The sequence below is a fragment of the Mustela erminea genome, chromosome 20 (assembly GCF_009829155.1).
Source record: "Mustela erminea isolate mMusErm1 chromosome 20, mMusErm1.Pri, whole genome shotgun sequence".
Lineage (NCBI taxonomy): Eukaryota > Metazoa > Chordata > Mammalia > Carnivora > Mustelidae > Mustela > Mustela erminea.
Genome location: NC_045633.1, coordinates 7,846,950 through 7,870,568, shown reverse-complemented (window position 1 = coordinate 7,870,568; position 23,619 = coordinate 7,846,950). Strand labels below are relative to the sequence as shown.

The 23,619-nt window shown below is 42.3% G+C and overlaps 1 protein-coding gene across 10 annotated transcripts in view; it reads right to left on the bottom strand.

Annotated features, from left to right (window-relative positions):
* DNAH3 (dynein axonemal heavy chain 3) overlaps positions 1-23,619 on the bottom strand; it is a 178,386-nt gene that overhangs the window by 25,424 nt on the left and 129,343 nt on the right. For all 10 annotated transcript variants that reach the window (XM_032327122.1, XM_032327121.1, XM_032327127.1 and 7 more), the window contains 10 exons: positions 22,964-23,258; positions 21,001-21,180; positions 16,631-16,754; positions 15,948-16,104; positions 15,563-15,706; positions 13,923-14,589; positions 11,738-11,903; positions 10,035-10,251; positions 8,795-8,977; positions 2,563-2,761 (listed from right to left, as the gene is read on the bottom strand). In XM_032327122.1, coding sequence (XP_032183013.1) covers positions 2,563-2,761; positions 8,795-8,977; positions 10,035-10,251; positions 11,738-11,903; positions 13,923-14,589; positions 15,563-15,706; positions 15,948-16,104; positions 16,631-16,754; positions 21,001-21,180; positions 22,964-23,258 — 2,332 coding nt within the window. The remainder of the gene's footprint in view (positions 1-2,562; positions 2,762-8,794; positions 8,978-10,034; positions 10,252-11,737; positions 11,904-13,922; positions 14,590-15,562; positions 15,707-15,947; positions 16,105-16,630; positions 16,755-21,000; positions 21,181-22,963; positions 23,259-23,619) is intronic.

Here is a 23,619-nt window from a genome sequence, read left to right as displayed (position 1 = left end):
GGTCATGATTTCATAGGCTATGAGATGGAGCCTTGAGTGGGGCTCCACACTCAGCAGGGAGCAGGGAGGCTGCTTGGGATTTTCTCTCCCTCTGCCCCTCCCACTCTTTCTCTCTAATAAATAATTAAGCCTTTAAAAAAGATAAAAATCAATAATAATAAAAAATAAATTATTAAGTCTTTAAAAAAGATAAAAATCATCTCCACTGAGAGGTTTCCCTAGATTTTTATCATTAAGCTGGGCCACTCTACCCCTCTCCCAGCATTTTCTTTCATCTCAGCTGCTAGAATAGTCCATTCCCTTGACCGTGTTTATGCAACCTGTTTATGCAACCTTTTTTGGTTTCGTTTTTATTGTCTGCCTCTCCCTTAAAATTGTAAGCTTCTGCTCTGTTTACTACAATCTAGCACAGTGCCCGATACTGTTATCAATAAATATGTACTGAATGACTCTTGCCCCTTGTTCCAGTCATAGAGAAGGAAAAGGAGCCATGGGTATGTTTTTTGAATATTCCTTTTCAAGCTTGGTAGGTGGATTGGCTGGGACTCAATCAGTCCCCCTGAGGGAGGCAGTCTCAAGAGAAAGAGAAAGGTGGGGAAGCAGCATGTAGGCTTGAAACTATACCGAAGGCTGTCCTTGCCCTACCCAGGAACAAAGCAGGACCCTTATTCTCCCCAGCACCCATCCTGCTGACTAATGATTGAGTGAGCCTCAATTCCATCCTGGGGCTGTACCCATTTCATTCACATGCTAGAAATGAGTTGGAAGCCCGTTTGGCTCACAGCACTGTAAACACTTGCGAATCTCAGGCATATCAAAAAAATTTATACTTGAGAAATCATTTTAAGTACAATGGGTCAGATGTGTCCTGTTTCTAATGCAAGCACAGTAACCAAACAAATATTTCCCATGAAGGTTTTTGTCTGGAAAAGGATCTGTTTCATTTACAATCAAGGTACCCAAAATGAATTCAATTGCTCTTTTGTTCCATCTTCATGTCCTGGCTAAAAATCTGCAGGATCAATGAATAATATGCACCATTTGCTTCAACTTTAAAATAAGAAAGGGGAATGGTGGGCCCTTTGCAGATCATCAATGATCCAAGAACAGGATGACCTTTTGTGACCTTGGCCATGTTTTGTGTATCTTAGCCGTTCTCCACCCTGGCTGCCCCTTAGATCATTTGGGAGCTTAAGAAAACATACAGCTCCAGTTATACCCATTGACTTATACCCACTGACCAATGGAGTAAGAGTCTCCAGAAGTGGAGGCAAGGGCTTCAGCATTCTTTACATGCCCTGGGCGATTCTAGGGTGCAGCCAGGTGGAGAGGTCCTGGCCTGGCTCATCCTTACTGAGCCGCTTCCTTAAACGATTCTACTATGAAGTCCACTTCCTGCTTGTCCACTCCTGATCACCTCTGCATCATCTTCTTGCGGTTTTTGGCCTGACACCAATTAGGGAAGAGGAAATGTTAGTCAACGGGAAGCAGAAGCCAGAGGTTTCTGAAGCCAGGGATTTCCGAGCATTTCAGAAGAAACAGAGGAAGAGCAGGACTGTTCCCAGGACAGGAGCATTTAAAAGGCAGGGACTATTACTGAGGCTGTTTTTTAAAGTCCTTGTTCAGTTCTAAGACACTACTATTAATAATACAAAGTCCCACATCTCATTCGGATTTTAAGGAGAATAAATACTCTATTTATTAATGCTACTAGGTTCAATTACAGGGGGAGGCTTCCTCCCTGGCCTAATCCTTTCTCCCTATTTCTGATCCCTTGTCTCCCCACACCTCAATTTCTACCTCTGCCTCCTTTGCCCCTGTCTCCGTGCCTCTAAGTCTCCATTTCCAGCTCTTCTGTTCCCCCGGCCTTCCTTCCTTCCTCTTGACCTCTTGCTCAGTTCATTATCTGTGTGTCCGTCCAGCTGTCTGTCTCTTTCCAGCTCTCTGTAGCTCTGTCTTATTCTCTGTCTTCCTTCTCCGGTTATCTGTCAGCTTCTCTCTCTCTATCTTTCTCTACTAGCTATTTTTGTTTCTCTCCTCTGCAACCACTCACTACTCTGTCAGTCCTTTCATACCCATGCCCTTCATTTTTATAAAAAAAAGGTTATTTATTTATTTGGGAAAGAGAGCAGCAGAGGTAGAGAAAGAAGCAGAGTCTCCTGCTGAGCAGGGAGCCTGATGCGGGACTTGATCCCAAGACCCTGAGATCATAACCTGGGCCAAAAGCAGATGCTCAATTGGCTGAGCCACCCAGGCGCCCTCCATGACCTTCATTTTTGTACTGATTTGCTGTGACTAAGCTCAGCGTCACCTAAAGACGCCTGCCCCCCAACCCTGGATCCCCACCCCAGTGACTGAGAGGAGGGAGGAAGATGAAGGCACAGGAGAGAGCTGCGCACCTCCCGATAAGCGTGCACCTTCTGGCACCTCTCTGGTTTCCTCGGAGTCTCCAGACCCTGCCCACGGGCTTAGGGGTGTGAGGGAGGCTGCAGTACCCCTCCTGCAAGGGAGGAGCAGCCTGTGAAGGCCACTGGGTGGGCTGGGGGGGGCAAAGGGGGTTACCGCTGCCGCTGGAGTCGGGCTTCCTCTCTGGTTTCAGCCCTTTCATGACACAGATGCTTTCCATGACCAGCTTGACGGGGCCGGGTGGGTTCTGCATGGACTTCACCAGTGAGATGTCTGCTGGGTTCAGTGTGTCCAGTGCGGCCAGTGCAGCCTCCAGTGCCGGCATGGCCTCTGCCAGATCCCCCTCACATTCATCCTGCGGGCAGCAAGGGGGTAGAGGGTCGAGTGCCTGGTGCCCAGTGCACCCGCACTCACTTCATAGAGGAAGCTGGAAGAGGCTCTTCCTCCCCTCCCTGACCTCCCAGGACTGTGCCCCCTGCTGGAGGTCACCACCGGAGGTGGGCTCTAAGGGCTGAGGGGCAGCAGGGAGGTGTGCACAGACTTTTGGGGCTGTGGTTTTGATGCCTTGAACATTTGAGAATTCACCGGATTTGTGATCTTTAAAAAAAAAAAAAAAATCAAGCTTTGGGTTTTAAGCAAATTCCCAAGAGACGCACGCAGTGGGTAACTTCACACCTGCTGATCAAGGATGGGTGGAGAAATGGAAAAGGATGAAGCCTGGGGGGTTGGATGACAGCTGGGGAGGGGGTTAGGTCAAGTTTGGGGAAGAAATAAGGCATGGGGGTGGGGGTGGGAGAGGGTCAAGGATGCAGTGAGGGTTGGAATGAATGTATTGTAACTCAGAGATGAAGCAGGAGGAGAGTCAGGGATAAAGTGAAGCTTGGAGAGAGGGTGGAGTTTAAGGCAAGAGTTCAAGGATGAGGAATGGGAACAGAGATTAGAGCTGGGTAGGGAGCTCTGGGAAGAGGAGATGGTGCATGTTTTGTCCATTATTCATTCAGAGACAAACTTAATACAATGGAAAATGATTCGGCCATAAAGAAGAATGAAGTGTTGATTCATGTGACCACACGGAGAACATGCTAAGGCAAAGAAGCCAGACGCAAAACGCCACCTGCTCTACGATTCCATTTACATAAAATGTGCAGAAAAGGAAAATCCACAGAAGCAGAAAGTGAGTTAGTGGTTGCCAAGCATTGCGGAGGTGGTAGAGCAATGGGGAGTGACTACTCATAGATCTAGGTTTTGGTGGGGTGACAAAAATCATCTAGGATTAGCGGTGATAGGTGTACACCTCTGTGACTGTACCAAACACCTCTGAAATCCAACTTAGAAAGGTGATGGTGGATTATATCTCAGTGTTTATTCATTTAAGATTTATTTATTTTAGAGGAAGAGGGAAAGAGAGAGAGAGCAGTAGGGAGGGGTAGTAGGGCAGGAGACTCTCCAGCAGACACCCCACCGAGCGAGGAGCCTGAGGTAGGGCTTGATCCCATGATCCTGAGATCATGACCCCAGCCGAAAGCAAGAATCGGATGCTTAACTGACTGAGTCATCCAGGCGCCCCTCAATGTTTTTTTTTTTTTTTTTTAAAGAAAGCTTAACATTATAGGATTTTTGAACTGGAAGGGACCTTATGGATTATTTAGTAGCCAAATTACCAAATAAAAAAACAAAATAAAACAAACAAAACACAAGGTTTCAGGAGGCAAAATGACTTAACTCAGGTCACAAAGCTCCAACCATGGGCCCCTAGTTCCCACTCCGTGAATTCTCTGTCAGTCACCCAGCCCAATGAGAGGTCACACTGCCATGACTGAAGCAAAGTGTCACAAGGGAACAAGGATTCTTAGACAAAGCAACGTGTACGGAAGTCCACATCCCACAGGTTTATGGTAGGGAAGCACAATAAAGGTAGGTGCCCCTTCTTACATCTGTGTGTACACACCTGTGCCTGGGTGTACATGTGTGTACATCATGGATTCTTTATTTCAGGTTTTCTGGGGTTTTTTTGTTTTTTATTTTAAAGATTTTATTTATTTGTCAGAGAGAGAGAGAAAGCACAAAGAGGTCACAGCAGGCAGAGGGAGAAGCAGACTCCCTGCTGAGCTAGGAGCCTGATGTGGGACTTATCCCAGGACACTGGGATCATGACCTGAGCTGAAGGCAGACACTTAACTGACTGAGCCACTCAGGTGTCCCAGGTTTTCTGTTTTTTAAATACACTTGCAGCAATGTTTTGTTTGGGCTTATTCCTTTTTTTTTTTTTTTTAAGATATTTATTTATTTATTTATTTATTTATTTGACAGAGAGAGAGCACAAGCAGGGGGAGTGGCAGGCAGAGGGAGAGGACAAAGCAGGCTCCCCACTGAGCAGGGAGCCCTGGGGTCACGACCTGAGCCTAAGGCAGATGCTTGACCTACTGAGCCACCCGGGCGGGGGTCGGGGGGGTCCCTTGGTTTTATTATATTAAAATAACAGCCCTGCCCCCATGGCCCCTGTCAGATGTTCCCAATATTAAAATGGATGCTCTGCCTCAGGTGGTAGAAATGGCTCGGTCCCAGGGGCAACTTGGTTTCCTCCCTCTTCAGTCCTAGGATTGGTGCCAGAGGGGAAGAAAAGAAGTTGAAACCAAAACCCACTGTTTCTTACAGTCAGCTTCAGATAGAGTTTGGTGGCAGAGGAGGCCACAGGTGTTGGCTGAGCCATAGCTGTGGCTTGGTGGATTTCAGTGGTCCCAGGTACCCACAAGTGCTATCAATAGTTCCATGTTCCTTTCCTACAATGTGTCGGACAACTAGAGGCCCACACATGCTGCTTGTCCTCCAGTGGCCCAGTAGCTCTGCTCCCTTTCCTAGGGAGCACAGCCTGGCTCCCAGCAAGTTTCCTTGTCAAGTGCCTTGAACAGTCTCTAATTATATTATGGGAACAGTGATTTTCAACCCTGCCTCTGCCGCAGAGTCACTGAGGAACATATAAGGGCATCCTCGTGGTCAGGCTTCACACCCAGAGATTCTGATTCATACAGTTTGGGTGAGGTCTGGGTACCCACATTTTTCAAACTCCAAAGGTGGTTCTGACACACGGCGCTGTTGAGAAACTCCAGCTTCTACACTCAAAACACTGAAAATAGGGCAGGAAGGGATAGACTTCCGTGCCCAGTAGGAGAATGGCTACGTGATGAGAGAAACACTTACTTGAAATGGTCATTAAAATGATTATATGACATTTTGGAAAAACATTTGTGATGGGATGTTAAAGAAATACAAAAGCATGAAGCAAATTGCCATGCTACTATGACTGCGGTCACAGGAAGTTACTCAGGTGTATAGACAGGCTGGAAGGAAACTTGGGAAATTGAAAAGGCATTAAAGCTGAGTTCTTAAATGTTCTTTCATACGTGTTATTACTCTCATCATTTGTTTCTATGATAAAAAGCATTTTGATTAAAAATGACCCTGGGGCACGTGGGTGGCTCAGTTGGTTAAGCATCTGCCTCTTGGTTTCAACTCAGGGCACAATCTCAGGGTCATGTCAGGCTCCATGCTCAGTGAGGAGTCTGCTTAAGATTTCTCTCTCCCTGTCCCTCTGCCCCCTCTCCCTCGCTCCCCTCTCTCTTCCTTCTAAAAAAAAAAAAAGAAAGAAAGAAAAAAGAAAAGAAAAAGACCCCTGTTGCTTAGCAATACAAGGAGCATCAGGGCCTTTTGAAAGGTAGAAAGCACAGTGCCCTCTGACGACACACAAAAAAGTCAACTCTGCAATGATTCTGGCTTCAGTCATTATCCTCATTAGGGGGAAAAGAAATGATTCATTAGCTTAAAAAGAAACGACCTCTCTAAGCAAATTGCTGTACTTGGAAAGCAAGTGCTGGGGGCTTCTTTCTCTGCCAGTCTCCTCCCTGTCTCTGGGCAGATCCCACAAGCCTGGCCGAGCCTCTCTGCTGCGGGAGTCACCATACTGGGGGCTCTCCGAGGATGTCTCATTTCCAGGGGCGGGAGGAGACTGGAGAAAATTCTAGTCCTTGTGTGGAGAAGGACTGTAACTCTAAGAAGTACAGGGAGGGGTTCTGGTCCTCGGGGAAACTCAGAGCAAGCACAGCTTCTTTTCCTCCCTGGATGCACCTCGTGACTCACCTCCAGGATGTCACTCCTGACACTCAGGGATGAGATGCCAAAACCTTGGACCTCACCCTTGACACCGAAACCCAAGGGGGCGTTTACTGCCCAGGAATGGGTGTGGTGGGTCATCTCCATGTCACCTCCAGCGTCCCTCCTGTTCCAGCCAGTCCCTGTTTGCCCCTGCCATTATGCAGCAGAATCCTGGGGCCGATGGTACCCACACGTGGAAAGAGGCTGCCCTTTTTCAAACGGGCAAGTCCACTTGGTACAAGGTGAAGAACAATAGTTTTAGAGAATAAATGTGTGCCACTAAACTCTGTGTTTTGGACACACACTAAAAAATTTACATGTTTTTCCCTTGGTATCCCCATTTTATAGATGAGAAAACAGTTTTGAAAGAAGCAGAGCAAATACTGAGCCCCAATTCTAGTATAAAACCATGGAAGAATTGCAAATTCATGCATCGCTTGGGGCCAAGCCTGTGATCTGACTGTGGGAAGTGAACTGGGTGGGGCTTTGTTGAACTGGAACCTCCATGGGGCAGCAGCGAGTCAAAGCTGCTGATGGCCGCAACCCAGGAATGCAGGTCCAGTGCTGCCAGAATGCTTGATTTTCTTGTAAGAAAAACTGAACATTTAGAATTCTTACTTGAAATCTTTTGATTATTATTATTATTATTTTTTACAAATGGAGGATTATTTCAGATTTTTAAAAAATACTGTGTGAGTCACAGTGTAAATATGCACTCCCTCACTGCAAGTTTGCCACTTCTGGAATAAGAGTCAAATGCAAGGGCTTCAGAATCTGAGAACTCTAGGTCTGAACCCAGATTCCATCACTCGGTAGCCATATGACCTTGGAGAAGTCATTATAGTTCTTGTACCATAATTTCCTTATCTGTAAGCTGGTAATGACATCATGTGCTTTGCATGTTGCATGTTGGAATGATAAAAGGCAGCGTAAATCAAGGACGAGAGAATATAGTCTCCATGAGGGAAGGAATTGTGTCTGTCTTGCTCCACTGCCTAGGAAGGGGCCAGCACGCAGCAAGTATTCAATAAATATTTGTTAAATGAAGGATTACAAGAAACCAGGATGGTGCTGATAAGTAGTAGCTATTACTATCATCTTGGCCTGGCAAAACACCCCCCTGGATTCTGGACCCTGGTGGTCACCATCTTTTATGGTTCCACTGGGATCCTGGCTGTGCACCTGGGACTATGGGTGAGTACCCATTTCTCTTCTCCAGGGCATTCGCTGTGTGACTCTGAGACCAGGGAGGTATTAGAGGCCAGGTCTCAGGACTCACTGGAGAAAAGCCAGTCTGGAAGGCCTGCCCTTTTCAAGAAAGTGCCCCATGACTTATTTATCCTAGAAGCCAGACATAAGCAACTTCTCATTCAAGCTTTTTTTTTTCTTTTCTTTTTTTTTTTTTTTAAGAATGGTCAAGGAAGATTTTCTAACTGCTGAGGAGGGACAAGTATCTTGAGATCTTGAGCTAAGTGCCAATTGCCTTGGATTCTAAACCCACTGAGTAGCTGTGCAACTCTGAAAAGTTGCTTCGGCTTGAAACTTCAGTGTCATTGATACTGTAGATTCCTAAGTTCAAGGCAGTCATGATAGCCAAATGGAACTGAGCAGCTGAAAGTGCTGAGAAATACATATCACCTGAATTTCACATGAATAGGTTTTCTTCTAATACCAGAATGTTGATGAAGCCCTTCCCAGGGCTATTCTTTGATATACAAATCACCTTCAAGTAGGGTCTTCTAGGTTCAACATTCTGTCATTTGACAATGATTGATTCCACACTTGTAACATGCCAGGCACATCTGAGCAAAGACATGATGGAGGTGAAGGAGACAGACAGAAAACAGCCAGTGCAAGGGCCCTGGGGTGGGAGAGTGCCTTTGTGTTTCTCTGAGGAATAGTTAGGAGGCTAGTGGCCAGAGCAGAGTGAATGAAGAAAAAGTAATGAGATGAGGTTAGATCATGTTTGGTCTTGTAGGCCTTGGCTCTGAGTGAGATGGAGAATATTTGGAAAACAATCATTCTTCCTGGGGAGAGCTACATGTCACAGAGATCTTCTTCATCAGTTACTAGCTACATGATACTTGGAAAGTCACCTGTCTTTTTAAAGTCTCACTCTTCTCTGCTGCACGGTGGGCCTGACCATACACACCCTGCAGGGCTGTGTTAGGCTCTAGTGAGAGAAGGGATAAGCCTGAAAAATGCTGCTTCCCTCCCATTTCCTCTTGGCTTTTTATACCTTGATTCCTTGAGCAATGGCAGCGGCAGCATTGGCTTCTTTTTCATCTGCCTGCACCAGAAGTTTCTTGGCATCAGCTTCTCTCGTTTCCTCTTCAATTTTCACCATCATCTTGGCTGTCTCCTCGGATGTCTGGATGAGTTGAGGCTGGAGAGCAGTCAGTTGTACTTGCATTACTGCTACCTAGGATAGGGGTAGGGGGTGGGGAGTCAGTTATGTCAATGCTGAGAGTGGCACGGTTGGCAGGAGTTGAAACAATTCTCCAAACTGTCATATAGGCAGAAAGTACTAATGATTTTACTGTGGTACTGGGTATGCATTTGTTGGTTGGAATTTTCCTCTTTGATCTTTCAATGCTTAGTTGCTGAGTTCATACTAGGTGTTGTAAATTATCAAGCATGGGGCTAGACACTAGACAGAGAATGGTAAACTTAAACATTCTTTTAAAAGGTACAGTTTCCTCTGTGCTCTTGAGCCCATACTAAATTTAAGTACTGGGGGCAGGGAGAGATAGAATAAAAGTAAGTTAGGGAAAAAAAACCTCCCTTTTTTTTTTTTTTAAGTCAACGAAGAAAACATATACATCTGAGATACTCAGAATAAGAGGAACTTTCAAGGCCACTTTCCCCAATAGTCTGATGCCCTCTAAAGCATTCCTGCTAAGTGGTTTTCCAGCCTGTGTTTGAACACCTCTAATGGTGGAGAGCTCATTACCTTTCAGGAGAATTGTACCATTTTTTTTTTTTTTTATATCCAACAGCCCTGATTCTACCTTCTAAAGGCAGCTCAGAGGCATATTTGAGAAGGGTTTATAATCTTGCAACCACTCTCTCCAGCAAGCATGCTGGCCTGGTTAGGAACACAGGTTCTGGAATTCTGCAGAGCTGAGTTTCAGTTTTGGCCTGACCACTTGCATTGCCTACTCATGAGGCTGCATGTATGGCCTCGTCAAATCTTCTGGGCTCTCTGCATCGTGGTTTCTTTGTGTGGAATACAGCCCCTTCATACAGAAGACAAAACTGAGGCCCAAGGGGTGAGAAAACACATTCAGGGTTCATCCATGATGAATAAAATACCAAAATCTTAAAGGAATACAGACTCTCTTAGGGCTGGGTTGAGGCTGAGGCAAGCAAGGTGAGCTCTGCAAGTCTAGGAGTAGATGCTGTCTTTATATAGTGACCTCACCACATCTACCTAAGCCTGGACCTCTCTGTCCCCATTCTGTTGCAGCAGTGCTCACCTGTGAAGATGCAAACTCCAGTTTCTGCAGACCTGTCAGGTAACGGCTCCTCATCATATCAACCTCATGCCTCTTGGTATTGAGGAGGGTCTTAAAGGTTAAGATCAATTCGAGGTAGGAGGTGGGGGTGACGTAGTTATGTCTGCAAAGTGTGTTGTAATAATCAAGTGACAGGTTCTTCGCACTCTCCTGGAAATATTTGCACATGGAGATAACCCTACCGAGGACAAAAGGATGGTTAGGCAGGTGCCGTGTTCTCCAGATAGACCTAGCACAGCTGTGGCTATCCATATGAGGATTTGAGAAGGTACACACTGACTATGGCCTGGTAGAGCCCCAAATCCTCAAAGACAGGTCAAAAGAGCTTTGAGAAGTTTTGGAGATGTATATATCCTTACTAGAATGATTTTCAAGGGAGTAATTCCTACTTCTGATCACTTTGGTGAATCACCAGGGCTTAAGCAGGAACTCTTCATCTTTGACAGTCTGATGAATGATGTTTTAAAATGCATAAAGCAAAATACATTGGATTACAAAAGGAACCAATTATGTTGAAATTATTCTCAAAATATTTTAAAAATGAAATTTGTTATATGCCAGGGATCAGCGAACTTTTTCTGGAAAGGGCCAAATAGTAAAATCAATGGTACGCATGATTGAATAATGGTAACTACTGAAGTCTGCTGTTGTGTGGGGAGAAAAATGGCATGGCTGTGTTCCAATAATACTTTATTTATAAAAAGAGGCTGTGAATTGGACTTGGCCAGGAGATCATGCTTTGCTGACCTCTATATTAAATGATAAGACTGGGCAGCAGATCTAAAACCCACCACAACTTTGGAAATGATACACCAACATATCTATAATGACTGAGTGAATTATTAAAAACACACACAATTGTGAGTCCTGTTGGTAACAAGTCCTGCTAATCCTACTGGGATATACTGTCTACATTCATTATTGAAAGAATTTCAATATGCCAGTTAGATGTCCATGAAAATAAACGTATAATTTTTCTCCATTCACATTAACTGATCCTCTGAATTCTGTTCATGAGCCTATGGACCCAAGTAAAGGGACTTCTGGCTGAGAGCATGAAGTGCAACATTCTTAAAATGGAATTTAGAGCCATCAATATTCTGACCTTTACCTACTTCTTCATTTTCCATTCATTCATTTAATAAACAGTAACTGAATTACTATGTCCAGACACCTGCTAAACACTAAGGATATAGAGTCAGACAAAGCAGATGACATGACCATTGGCTTCATGGGGCACCCAGGAAGGTCAACATTCCCATATTTTCCTTTACTCTAGCTAAAATTAAGTGACTTGTGGGCTGTTTTTGTATATCTGTATTTTACATATAAAAGACTAAGTTTTTTTTCCCACCCTAATAATAACCAATTTTCATCTCCTTGACAGCAATGTCACCCCTACTGAGAAGGTATGCTCTATAACTATTGAAATAGCTATATTATTAGAGCTAGGTTCTCATAGTTATGACAACAGTGCACCTCCAGAACAATTCTGAACAATGAAATTTCATTCATTTTCAGCAAAGGTGTTTAAATATCTAACTAAATGTGATTTTCTATGCAGAAATTGAGAAATCTTAAAAACAATAATAACAACACAGCCAACATCTGGATTTTCATTCTGGAATATTTGGTTAGGGTACACAAATGCAGCTAATGCTTACTCTATCCGAATATCGTCATCCAGCTCCACATCTTCCAGAAATTTGTTGGCTACCAACTCCAGGGCATCCGTGGGCCAGGACTGGAACCAGTCAATTGTACAGCAATTGATCAGTGAAGGGAACATCCGCAGCCGGTTCCGGAAGGCGTCCCCAACTGGGCTCATGGCTGATGAAAAACAGACTTGGTTAGTTTCCTTCCTCCAAGGAAAGGAGCCAGGCAGTTATTTCCAAGGATTCTGATGGGTAAGGGGTTGGATTCCTGTAGCTACTCCAGGGGTGTAATGGGAATAGCTATGATGAATGCCTGGGAAGCACAGGGGAATCATTGGGTATTTTCATTCAACTTTATGATGGGAATTCAGAATATTATAACCTTCTGACTGGTCTCCCAAGCCCATTTGTTCTCCTTTCCAGATATTTTGCATCACTTAGCCAGCATGGTTTGTGCCCTTTGATCTTCTTGCTCTATTTGTGTTGACTCAGACATAAGGGAACCATGGATGCCCCATACTAGTTATTTATGGAAACTGAGTGGGGGCCATCGGCTTGTTTCTGACCCTATCTCCATCCAAGCACAAATTCTGGCTAAATTCCATACATTTTTAATTTAGGCTCAATGTGGTAGGAGGAAGCATGATACACAGGTGGAAATATGAGGAAGTCACTGTGGCTGAAGAACAGAGAGAGAAGGGGAAGCTTGGTTTGAGAGGAGAGTAGAGAGAATAAAGGGGAAAGTATGGGAGGTAGCCTTATAAAACCACAGATTAGGAATTTTGGCATTTATCCTGATAGAAGGCATATTAAGTGTGTGTGTGTGTGTGTGTGTGTGTGTGTGTGTACATATAACAATCAAATTTGCAATACATGCAAAAAAAAAAACCCATGAGTCAGTGGAACAAAAATCTTTGGAATGGACAAGAATAGACATAGAGAGAATAGTTAGAAGTTTGCAGAGGTGAGGCTGGGCAAGATGATGGCAATTTAGCTAATGCAAAGGGGGTGGAGATTGAGATAAATAGGTGGTTGTAAGAAAAAAGGAGGAGGTAAAAATTGACATGACATGGTAACATGAGAGAAAAGTATTAAATATAGCCCCTAGGTGTTTTGGATAGATTGAGGTTGTCATTCAGAGTGAAGAACTTCAGATGTGAGCCACCAGGGTAATGCACTAAAAGGAAGGAGAAGGTTCAGAGGAGAATTTAGAGAATTGAGAAGAGTATGTGGTGAGGGGCTAGGTGGGTGATAGGTATTAAGGAAGGCACTTGTGATGAGCACTGGGTGTTGTTCTGCTCCAGAAACCAACATTGCATTGTATGTTAACTAAATAAAATTTAAATTTAAAAAAAAAAAAAAAGGAGGGGCGCCTGGGTGACTCAGTCAGTCATCCAACTCTTTTTCTTTTTTTAAAGATTTTATTTATTTATTTGACAGACAGAGATCATAAGTAGGCAGAGAGGCAGGCAGAGTGTGGAGGAGGAAGCAGGCTCCCTGCTGAGCTGAGAGCCTGATGTGGGGCTCAATCCCAGGACCCTGAGATCATGACCTGAGCTGAAGGCAGAAGCTTTAACCCAATGAGCCACTCAGGTGCCCCAGTCATCCAACTCTTGATTTTAGCTCAGGTCATGATCTCAGGGTCATGAGATAGAGCCCTGTATTGGGCACGGTGTTCAGTGCAGAGTCTGCTTGAGATTCTCTCTCTCCTTCTCTCTCTGCCTGTTCCCCTGCTCTCTCCCCCTTCCCCCTCTCTCTCTGAAATGGATAAATAAATCTTAAAAAAAAAAAAACAAAAGAACTGAGACAAGTGGAACAGTTTTAAAATAGTGGTTTAGGGCGCCTGGGTGTCTCAGTTGGCTAAGCGACTGCTTTCGGCTTGGGTCATGATCCTTGAGTCCCAGGATCAAGTTCCATATTGGGCTCCCTGCTTGACACGGAGTCTACTTCTCTCACTGACCTCTCTCCTCTCATGCTCTCTCTCTCTCATTCTCTCTCTCTCAAACAATAGATAAATGGAATCTTTAAAAAAATAATAAAATGAAATAGTGGTTTAGGAGGTCATTTTCCACAGGAATTTAGGCACAAACCCCTGGGTGGTTGCCATGGCTAGATTAATCCTTGGACTACTGCAAGAGGATTGAGTTTAGGGCACTCCAGAGAAGAGGGGCAAACTGAGTTTGCTTCTTCTTACCAAGGACAATGTGAAGGTTCTTCTTCACCCTGTCAATAAAGAAGTTATACATAGAAAGAGGAGTGACTTCGATCTTCTCGCCTTCTGTCCTAGCTGCCATTTGCATTTTCTCTACAAGGTCAGCCTTCTCATCAGCCGGGAAGATGTTGGGCACATCCCCTATGTTCAGAAGCATGTTGATGTCCTCGATAAAGGATTCATCCTTGATTTGGTTATCAGCAAAGAGGAACACAGTACTCTTGTTGGCTACTCCAACCTGCAGCATGATCTTCTTCAGATCCTCCCGCCAGTCATGATTTGAGTAGTTCTTGGTGATCTCAATCTGGTATAGCTCGTATGAGTTCATGAATGTGGACAGTTTGCTGGCGCTCTGTCGCCCGCTGCCCCCGATGCCCACCAGGAGCAAGTGGCCTTTGTCCTGCTTCAGGACCCTGCAGATCCTGGAGATGTGCTCAATGGCAAACCTGAACATGACCAAGGACATGGGGGCCTTGCTGATGTTGTTGAACTCTTCCAGGTAGAACTCCATGACCACTGTGAGCTGTTTCAGGTCAGTGATCTCATCATAGATTTTGCGGTCACTGTGTGGCTTGAAATAATCTCCAAAGAAGAGGCTACGGATATTATCGTCAACAATCTTTCCAGTAGGTGACAGGTGAATGAGGACCTGTGGGAAAGATAAATCTCAGCCAGGCATTCCACCAGTGGCCCAATCAAGGTGGCAGGTATAGAGGGAGGGAACAAGAGATATGCTTGTTTCCTCTTGAATGTATTCTCCAAAGCAAGGGTTCATCAATAATTTTTTAATAACATGATATTTGGATCTGATGGGTATAAAGACTATGATAAAAGGGCATTAGAAAAAAAAGCATGAAAGTGAGAGTTAATCTGTTTGCCAAATTGTTAAAATGTTGGTGGTCAGACTGTGAGATCCCAGTGGATCATCCAAAAGGATAGGCACCAATTTTTTTATGTGCTTGCTCCTTCACCAAACAAGGGTACAGGTGCTACCCTTGGTCCCCACTCTGTGGCTAGAGTAGGAATGGTGTTCTAGATGATTTCTCTTCCTGATATTAGAACCTGGTATTGCTTCTGCACTTAGCCTCTGGATGCAACATGAAACACCTGCAATTTTTCTGTGTAGAAATCACAGCTTCTTAAAAATAGAGGTACAAAAAAAAAATAGAGGTACAACTAGATGATGTAAATGCATAGGCTTAAAACAACTCTTCTTACATCAAAACAGGAAAGAGAAAATATTTACAAATGGGAAACCATGACACTCTTCTACTTGGGCTTTACCAGGGCCTCAAACCATAAAAATTTCACAGTTCATTTTTTAACTCACAAATTAATGAAACTTAAAAGTGTATTTCAAGTTAATTATAAACAATTACATTAGCTCATAAGCCACTTTGAATGGATATAAATGTATATGTTATCAGGGAAGTGAAACAAAGTTGCGCCAAGTATAATATCAAATCAAGTGACTAGATGACTCAGTCCCGTTTCCTGAGATTCAGAAAGTAGAGCTCTGAGTCTCCACTAGCAAGCAAACTTGAAAACTTGAAATCTGAGACTAACATAGTCAAGTATTTGGGACCATTTCTTGGGCCAAATGCTCATAGGGTCTGGCTTACCTTCTCCATAGTCTGCTTGAAGCAATTGGATGTGGTTTCCTTCACCATGTTGAAGAAGACCTGTCTGTCCTCATGGTCAATCAGACGGTCATAGAATACCCGATAAACCTCATGGATCCACAGCCGGATAAATTTTTCCACATCCTGAAAATCCAGGGTTAATTATTTGTATGAATGGTAGGTGGGACCAGAGGTGGTAGTTCTCTTTCTAAATCCTGGGGTTGACTGAGCTATATTAAAGAAGATAATGTTTATAAAATACTTAGCACAAGGCCTACCAGAGATAAATGCTTAATAAAAATTAGCTATTACTATTATGCTCTTTATTCCATGCAGCCAAGGATATTGCTGAGTGAACTTGATAACAGAAATGGTAGTGTCTGACCTGCAGGTGAGTGTGCGGGCAGAGCAGTACCCCTTGGATAACTCGTGAAAAGTCCCGTAAGTTAAAGATGTAATGAGACTTGGAGGGGGTTGGCAAGAAGTTCTCCACTGCAGCTTTATAAATTGTCATAGTAGCTTGTACCAGCATCTTTCCATACCTTGGGAGGAAGGGAAAGGCAGATTCATCAAGTAGGAGCCAGAACTGAGGATAGAGGCCAGTACTGTGGAAGACACAGAAACCTCTTTTTTTTTTTTAATTATTTTTTAAAAAATTTTTAATTATTTTCTTTTCAGTGTAACAGAATTCATTGTTTATACACCACACCCAGTGCTCCATGCAATATGTGCCCTCCATAATACCCACCACCTGGCTCCCCCAATCTCCCACCCCCGCCCCTTCAAAATCCTCAGATTGTTTTTCAGAGTCCATAGTCTCTCATGGTTCACCTCCCCTTCCAATTTCCCTCAACTCCCTTCTCCTCTCCATCTCCCCATGTCGTCCCTGTTATTTGTTATGCTCTACAAATAAGTGAAACCATATGATAATTGATTCTCTCTGCTTGATTTATTTCACTCAGCATAATCTCTTCCAGTCCTGTCCATGTTGATTCAAAAGTTGGGTATTCATCCTTTCTGATGGAGGCATAATACTCCATAGTGTATATGGACACAGAAACCTCTTACCTTAAGAACATCACGTCAAATCCTTTCCCAAAGTGCCAGTCAGCAATTGAACTGAAAATCTTGGTTAAAATGTCATCCTCAAAGGCGTTGATGGAAAGAATATTTAGATGGCGAGTGAATCGTCCTGGAAAATACACACACTCACACATATCTCCTGAGCCTTGGAATCCTGGGATACGAAAGAGTAAGTTTTCCTCTGCCTTATTGTTCTAGAGCTGTGATATCCAATATGGCATCCTCTAACCATAGGTGGCTATTTAAACCTAATTAATATATTTTTTAAAAAATTTATTTATTTGGCAGACCAAGATCACAAGTAGGCAGAGAGGCAGACAGAGAGAGGGGGAAGCAGGCCTGCCAAGCAGAGAGCCTGATGTGGGGCTCGATCTCAGGACCCTGAGATCACAACCCGAGCCAAAGGCAGAGGCCCACTGAGCCACCCAGGTGCCCCTAAACCTAATTAATATTAAATTAAAAAATAATTTCCTCAGTCTTACTAGCCATATTTCAAGTACACAAGAGTAACATGTGGCTAGTGCCTGGCTTTTGTATCACATAATGCAAATGCAGAACATCTCCATGATTACAGAAATCCTATTAACAGCACTAAACTAGTGTTCGAGATTGTTTTTAAAAGCGAAGGTAATACGTGATCATTATAAAATAGTCAATTCAGAAATATTTTTATAGAAAGTGAGCATCATCTTTGACTTAACCCCACATATCAAATCCATTCTTCCTCCAATTAGCCACTATTAATTTGATATCCTTATATATCTACCTATATCTGTATTTACCTACCTGTCTAATATTAGATATCTATATATTTATATATCTATGTATCAGCTTTTTTGAGATATAACTCACATACCGTATGATTCACCCATTTAAAGTACACAATTCAATCATTTTTAGTATTTTAGTTGTGAAACCAACTAAATGATCAATTTTAGAACATTTTAATCACCTTAGAAATAAATCTTATACCCATTAGCAGTCACTTTCCATTTCGCTGGAGCCCTTGGCAACAGACAACCTATTTTCTATTTCTATAAATTTGTCTGCATATCTGTTTTTAAAAAGAATTTTATTACATAAAAAAATGCAGATACTGAAAACCAGACAAAAAAAATATATAAAGTTTAGTGAATCATCATAAGGTCAGCACCCTTATATCTACCATCTAAGTCAAAAAACGAAGCTTTGCCAACCCTTCATAGATATTCCTCCATATATTCTATCCCAATCATAGTCTCTCTGTCTCTCTCCAAAGGTTACTATTATCCTGACTTTTATAATAATTTGCTGTCTTGCGTTTCTTTATGTTTTAATCTCCCAATATACATGCCTGAGTTTAACCCTCCCGATTAAAAAAAAGTTTGATATGTCTTTTAAGTCTTTTTTAATTTATAGGTTCCCCTTCCATCCCTTTCATCTTTTGTCTGATGAGTATCTGGGCTGTTTGATCAGTAGAGTTTCCATAGTTAGGATTTTGTTCCTTGCATACTCAAGGTACAGTTAATTCTTTTCCTTTGTCCTCATATGTATTTCATAGTAATTTGCAGCTGGGTCTAGGGATTTGATCAGATTAAGATTCCATCTAGAGCCAGATGGTAGATGACAGTATATTCTTTCATTAGAGACATAATGATATCTCTCCTTTTGTGATGTTGGTAGCTATGGATGCTCAATGGCTAGATCCACTAATTCACTCATTAGTGTAAAATGGTGATATTCTGACTCTACCATCTCTTTTCATATATTAGTTGTAATATTTTATAGTTCAATCCTCTAGGATTTGCTTATACCATGGTACATTTCGTATAAGAAAATCCGGATAAATATTTGACTCTTTCCATTTATCAGTTTGCAAGATAATAAATGGGTTCCTTACCATCCTCTGAAAATGAACAACTATCATTGTTATAATAGACTAATGGATTTAAGTATATTTTGATAAATTCCAATCCATTAAAATTGCAATCATTGTTGAAGCTCAAATTTTCCCATCTTTGGCCAGTGAGGGCCTCCTTATTATGCCAACTGAGTCCTGTTGACATGACTGTTAAACCTTTAAAAGCTTTCTCATTATCTGGTATATCAAGAAGTTACAAGCTCATTTTGTATATTTTCTGTCCTAGAGATGCAATCAGACATTTCTCAAGAAGCCGTGGTTCCTTTTAGTAGGAAATTGGATTTCAAAACAATCTGGGTGCTGGGCATGTTCAGTGTTAATGAGTTGTTTATTATTTCCCAGACCTAGTACCTCATGAGTTACTACTGATATTTCTGACTACGGGGCTTTCTCTTAATTTCATTTATATTACATCTTGATCTCCTTTCTTCTATACTGAGACTCCCTGTTCTCAAGGACACAAGGGCCAGTGGAAATAGAAAATTTCACAATAATTTGTTTGTATAATCCTACTTTACACAAAGATCTTAGAATAAGAATATGGTACCACCACCAATTATGAGAACTGAAAACAATTTAAAACTTTGTGTACTTGCTATCCTAATCTCCCCTCCATTTTCAACTGTTCTGTATCTACAAGACTGGGTCTCATAGCCTTTACATATTGTAATCTCTCCCAGGTAGTCTTAGTTCAGCAAATAACCATATATTTAATGTTTACTACCAGTTGTTCTATTTCTTTTTTTTTTTTAATAAATTTTGAATATTGAAATACTTTATCTTTTAATTAACATATAATGTGTTATTTGCCCCAGGGATACAGGTCTGTGCATCATTGGGCTTACACGTTTCATAATACTCACTATAGCATGTACCCTCCCCAATGTCCATAACCCAGCCACCCTATCCCTACCCCCACACTCCCCAGCAACCCTCAGTTTATTTCATGAGATTAAGAGTCTCTTACGGTTTGTCTTCCTCCCGATCCCATCTTGTTTCATTTTTTCCCTCCCAACCCCCCACAACCCTCCACCCTGCCTCTCAAATTCCTCATATCAGACAGATCATATAATTGTCTTTCTCTGACTTGTTTCACTCAGCATAATACCCTCTAGTTCCAACCACGTCATTGCAAATGGCAAGATTTTGTTTTTGATGGGCTGCATAGTGAAATACTTTATTCTTAAAACTTTTTTTCATTATGTTCAGTTAGCCAACATATAGTACTTCATAAGTTTTTGTTGTAGTGTTCAATGACCCATTAGTTGCACATAAAACTTATTTCTTTACAGTAATTTTGATCATGTGAAACCCATTTTCTAGTATGTTCCCAAGAAAAGGTTTGTAGACATGAATCTGACTTCTTGCATTCTGATAACAGTTTTCCTTTTATATCTGAAAGTCAGCTTTCCTGGCTATAAAATCCTTGATTCTCATTTCATTTCCTTCTGGCATAAAGCATTGTGGTTGAACAGTTTTAAGATGATCTAATTTTATTTCTCTTAAAAGTCATGTAGTCTTTTGTGCCTAGATGCCCAAAAGACTTTTTCCTTTCCTTTAAAGTCCAGCAATTTTATGAGTACATGTCTTGGTAGTGATCATTTTTGAGTCGCTATTCTTTGGTACACAATGTACCAAATAAGATTATCCTGTTCATTTTCCTTATGAAAAATTTTACAGGTAAGAAAGCTAAATGTCAGAGGGGAGAGTGAGGTCAAAGAATCTTAAGCCTAGAAATGGTATTAAGATTCTTTATATTTAAAAAAAAAAGATTAATTACTTATTTGACAGAAAGAGAGTGCAAGAGAGGGAACACAAGCAGGGGAAATGGGAGAGGGAGAAGCAGGCTTCCTGCTGAGCAGGAAGCCCAATGCGGGGCTCTATCCCAGGATGCTGGGATCATGACTTGAGCCAAAGGCAGATGCCCAATGACTGAGCCACCCAGGCACCCCAGTATTAATGTTCTTAAGCAAGGATGTATCTCAGAATTAAAATACAGATCCTACAAGAATCCAGTTGCACCTGAAGCAAATGCATTCCTAACTGTTAGATGATAGGGGGAACTCTTATTTGTATTATTATTAGTATTAGTATTATTTTGATTAGGCCACTTTGGGTTAGTTGTTCTATCTTTGGCAATCTGAAGAACTGTTAAAAAAAACCACACAACCCGTGAATCCATCACCCCACTGAACTTTCCTTTTCATATGGAGAGTTCCTCCAGGGCTTAAGGAAATATTCTCACATTCTCTTTTCAAGTCCATTTCACACAACTGTCAACATGAAGTCTTCAAATTCCACTCCATGGAGCTAGCCTAAACCCTTCCAGCTACAGCCCAAATATACTTTTCTCCACCTTCCGTCAGGACAGAGTGCCCTGTACCAACCCTCCATCCATGAAGGTGGTCTGGCTCTGCTGGATGATAAAGAGGAAACAACTTTCTCTCTCACGTACCAGTGATGTCGTTCCTTCCACCCCCAGGGGGCCCCATGGCTGTCACAAGCAGCACATCCACGATGTCCAGCCTGCTTGTGTCCTTCTTGTCAAACCAGTAACCATGGTCGATCCATTGTCTCAAGAGCTCAATGGGGGGCTGGGCCCCGTACACCTCTTTGGCTGGCATGTTGAGGTCATCTAGGGAAAGAAGGCATGGCCACATATTTTAAGTCTTTGCGATCCCTTGTTCTCATAGGAGGCAATAGATAACTATTCCCTCCTGGGAGAGTCTGTGCCTACTTGTCCCATTCCCACCCTAGTCAGAGCTCAGCCAGTGGACATTCTGACCATATGAGAAGAGGATTTCCTAGGTTCTGCATTCTCCTGCCTCATTGAGATCTCTGCCCACTGTGACTTTAAGGATACATGGATTGGCATCAACAAACAGGTATTTAATTATTTTTATCATTCCATCGATCACAGTATATTGATTCTATACTATGTGCTAGACATTTTGTTAATTTTGGGGGGATATGATGGTGAGGAAGACAGTCATAATCCCAGCCAACAGGGTATATAATTTGATCACCAAGTAAAAATTGAACCCCAATAGGAGAAAGGTTTTGAGCTAGAGTTTTTGAGGAGCAAAATGAGAATGGCAAGGATAGTGACTTTCTCAATGGCAGAGTTTGATTTCCCCCAATAGCATATTGTGAACAGGTCACTGCACGTAGAAGACACTAATAGATGGAAGCTCTCTTGATTTTTCTCTAATGAACACTGACTGAATGCCAAGTTTGTGTCAGATAAAATTTCAGGAGTTTTATACATATTATCTCATCTAATCCAAATAATGACTTTATAAGGAAGGTAGTATGACCTTTACGTTAGAGGTGAGGAGCTAAGGGTCATGGAAGTTAAATCATAACATGCCTAGGGTTAGAAAGTGAATTTGAACCTAGATCTATTTGGATGCAAAACTTAAATTATTTCTGAAAATACCATAGATATAGAAAGGGAGAACAGTTTGGAGGAAAGGGAAAACGGAAGAAAAGAAAGAGGAAACAAAATAAAATTGGATCTCAGCCTTTAAGAAGCTAATGTTAGTGGGCAAGGATATAAATACAGATAATACACTATCAATACATGAATTTTAAGGAAAGGACATGAGATAACTCAGAATAGTAGGGCATTATTTTTACTAAAAGACAAACCTCTGAGTTAGCAGTAAAACAGTGGAAAATATGTTGTGTTTGTCATTAAAAAAAACTGGGTTTGGGTCATGGCTCCAGAATTTTCTAGGTGTTTGACAGAGAATTTAACCTTCTGGGGTCTCAATTAGCTGATTGGTAAAATGGTAATGATGGTTAATAACCTTACAGGGATGTTAGGCTCAAAGGAAATAAATGAGGGAGTACTTTGTAAACAGGTAAAATCCTGGGGAAACTCAATGTGCTTATTTCACAAATAATTATTTATCCGTTATTAAGTTTCTTCATTTACTGGTAACCTTTATCTGACACAAAATGGAATAAGGGGTTTATCACCAAGTGAGTGTTGTTTTTGGAGATGCAAGAGGGTAAACACGCTTCTGGAATTAATTCTCACTGCAAGGTAACCTTCCCTGATCCAAAGGCTCATTGTCACCTCAGGAGAAACTGGGAGCCTAACTGAGGCAAAAAGACCTGGACTAGGTCTTACTTACGGAAAATGTGACATATAGTACTTGATCAACAAATACATGGTAATGAAAGAATGGAAAGACAAAATTAAAGATGAGAGAAAGGGAGAGAAGTGGGAGGGGTAAAGTGTGGGAGGAAGAAAGGAAGGGAAGAAGGATGGAGAAGAAAAGGAGAGGGGAGGAATACTAAATTACATTAAGAAGAAATACATTATCCCTTAGAGTAGAAGGACCGTATGGTAGGAGATTCTGGTTTGCTGCAGCATAGAAGAATCTGGTTATGTTCATATTCAGGCTTACCCACAAATACCACCGCTTTCTTCCCTAGGGGAGGCCCAAACAGGCCTTTCCGCCGCCGATCCAGCTTGGACATGATGATATCCTGAGTCTGATTGGCTGAGGTTCGGGCAGAAAAATTGATGAAGTTGGGCAGGTAGGTGCTCTTGGGAAGGTGGAGAAGGAAATTGTTGGTAATGGCTGATTTGCCAGTGCCTGTGGGCCCCACGAACAGCACTGGAATTTCATGGTCCACGTAGGTTTTCAAGAAGAAGGACTGTCTGGCTGTCTCCATTGTGGAGATGATGAGTTCTGAGACCTGTACCACAAAGACATGGGACAGTCTTGTTACTGGCCTAGGGAGGCTGGGTCTTGGCATTCAGCTCCATCCCTTACGATTTTGAGTGAGTATTTAACCTCCCCAGGGGCTTCAGTTTCTTCATCTGTGATACAGGATAATAATGGCACCCAGGTCACTGAGCTGTTTTGAGGATTAAATGAGACCATGCATGTCAAGATGGGCATTATTGGCTCTGTTTTTTTAGACGAGGAAATTGAGGTCTATAGTTCTTCTGCAATTTGCCCAAGTAATATAGCAAGTAAGTGGAAACGCAGGAACTGGAATTCCAGCTTGTCTGATTTCAAAGTCTATATATATATTTTTAAGATTTTATTTATTT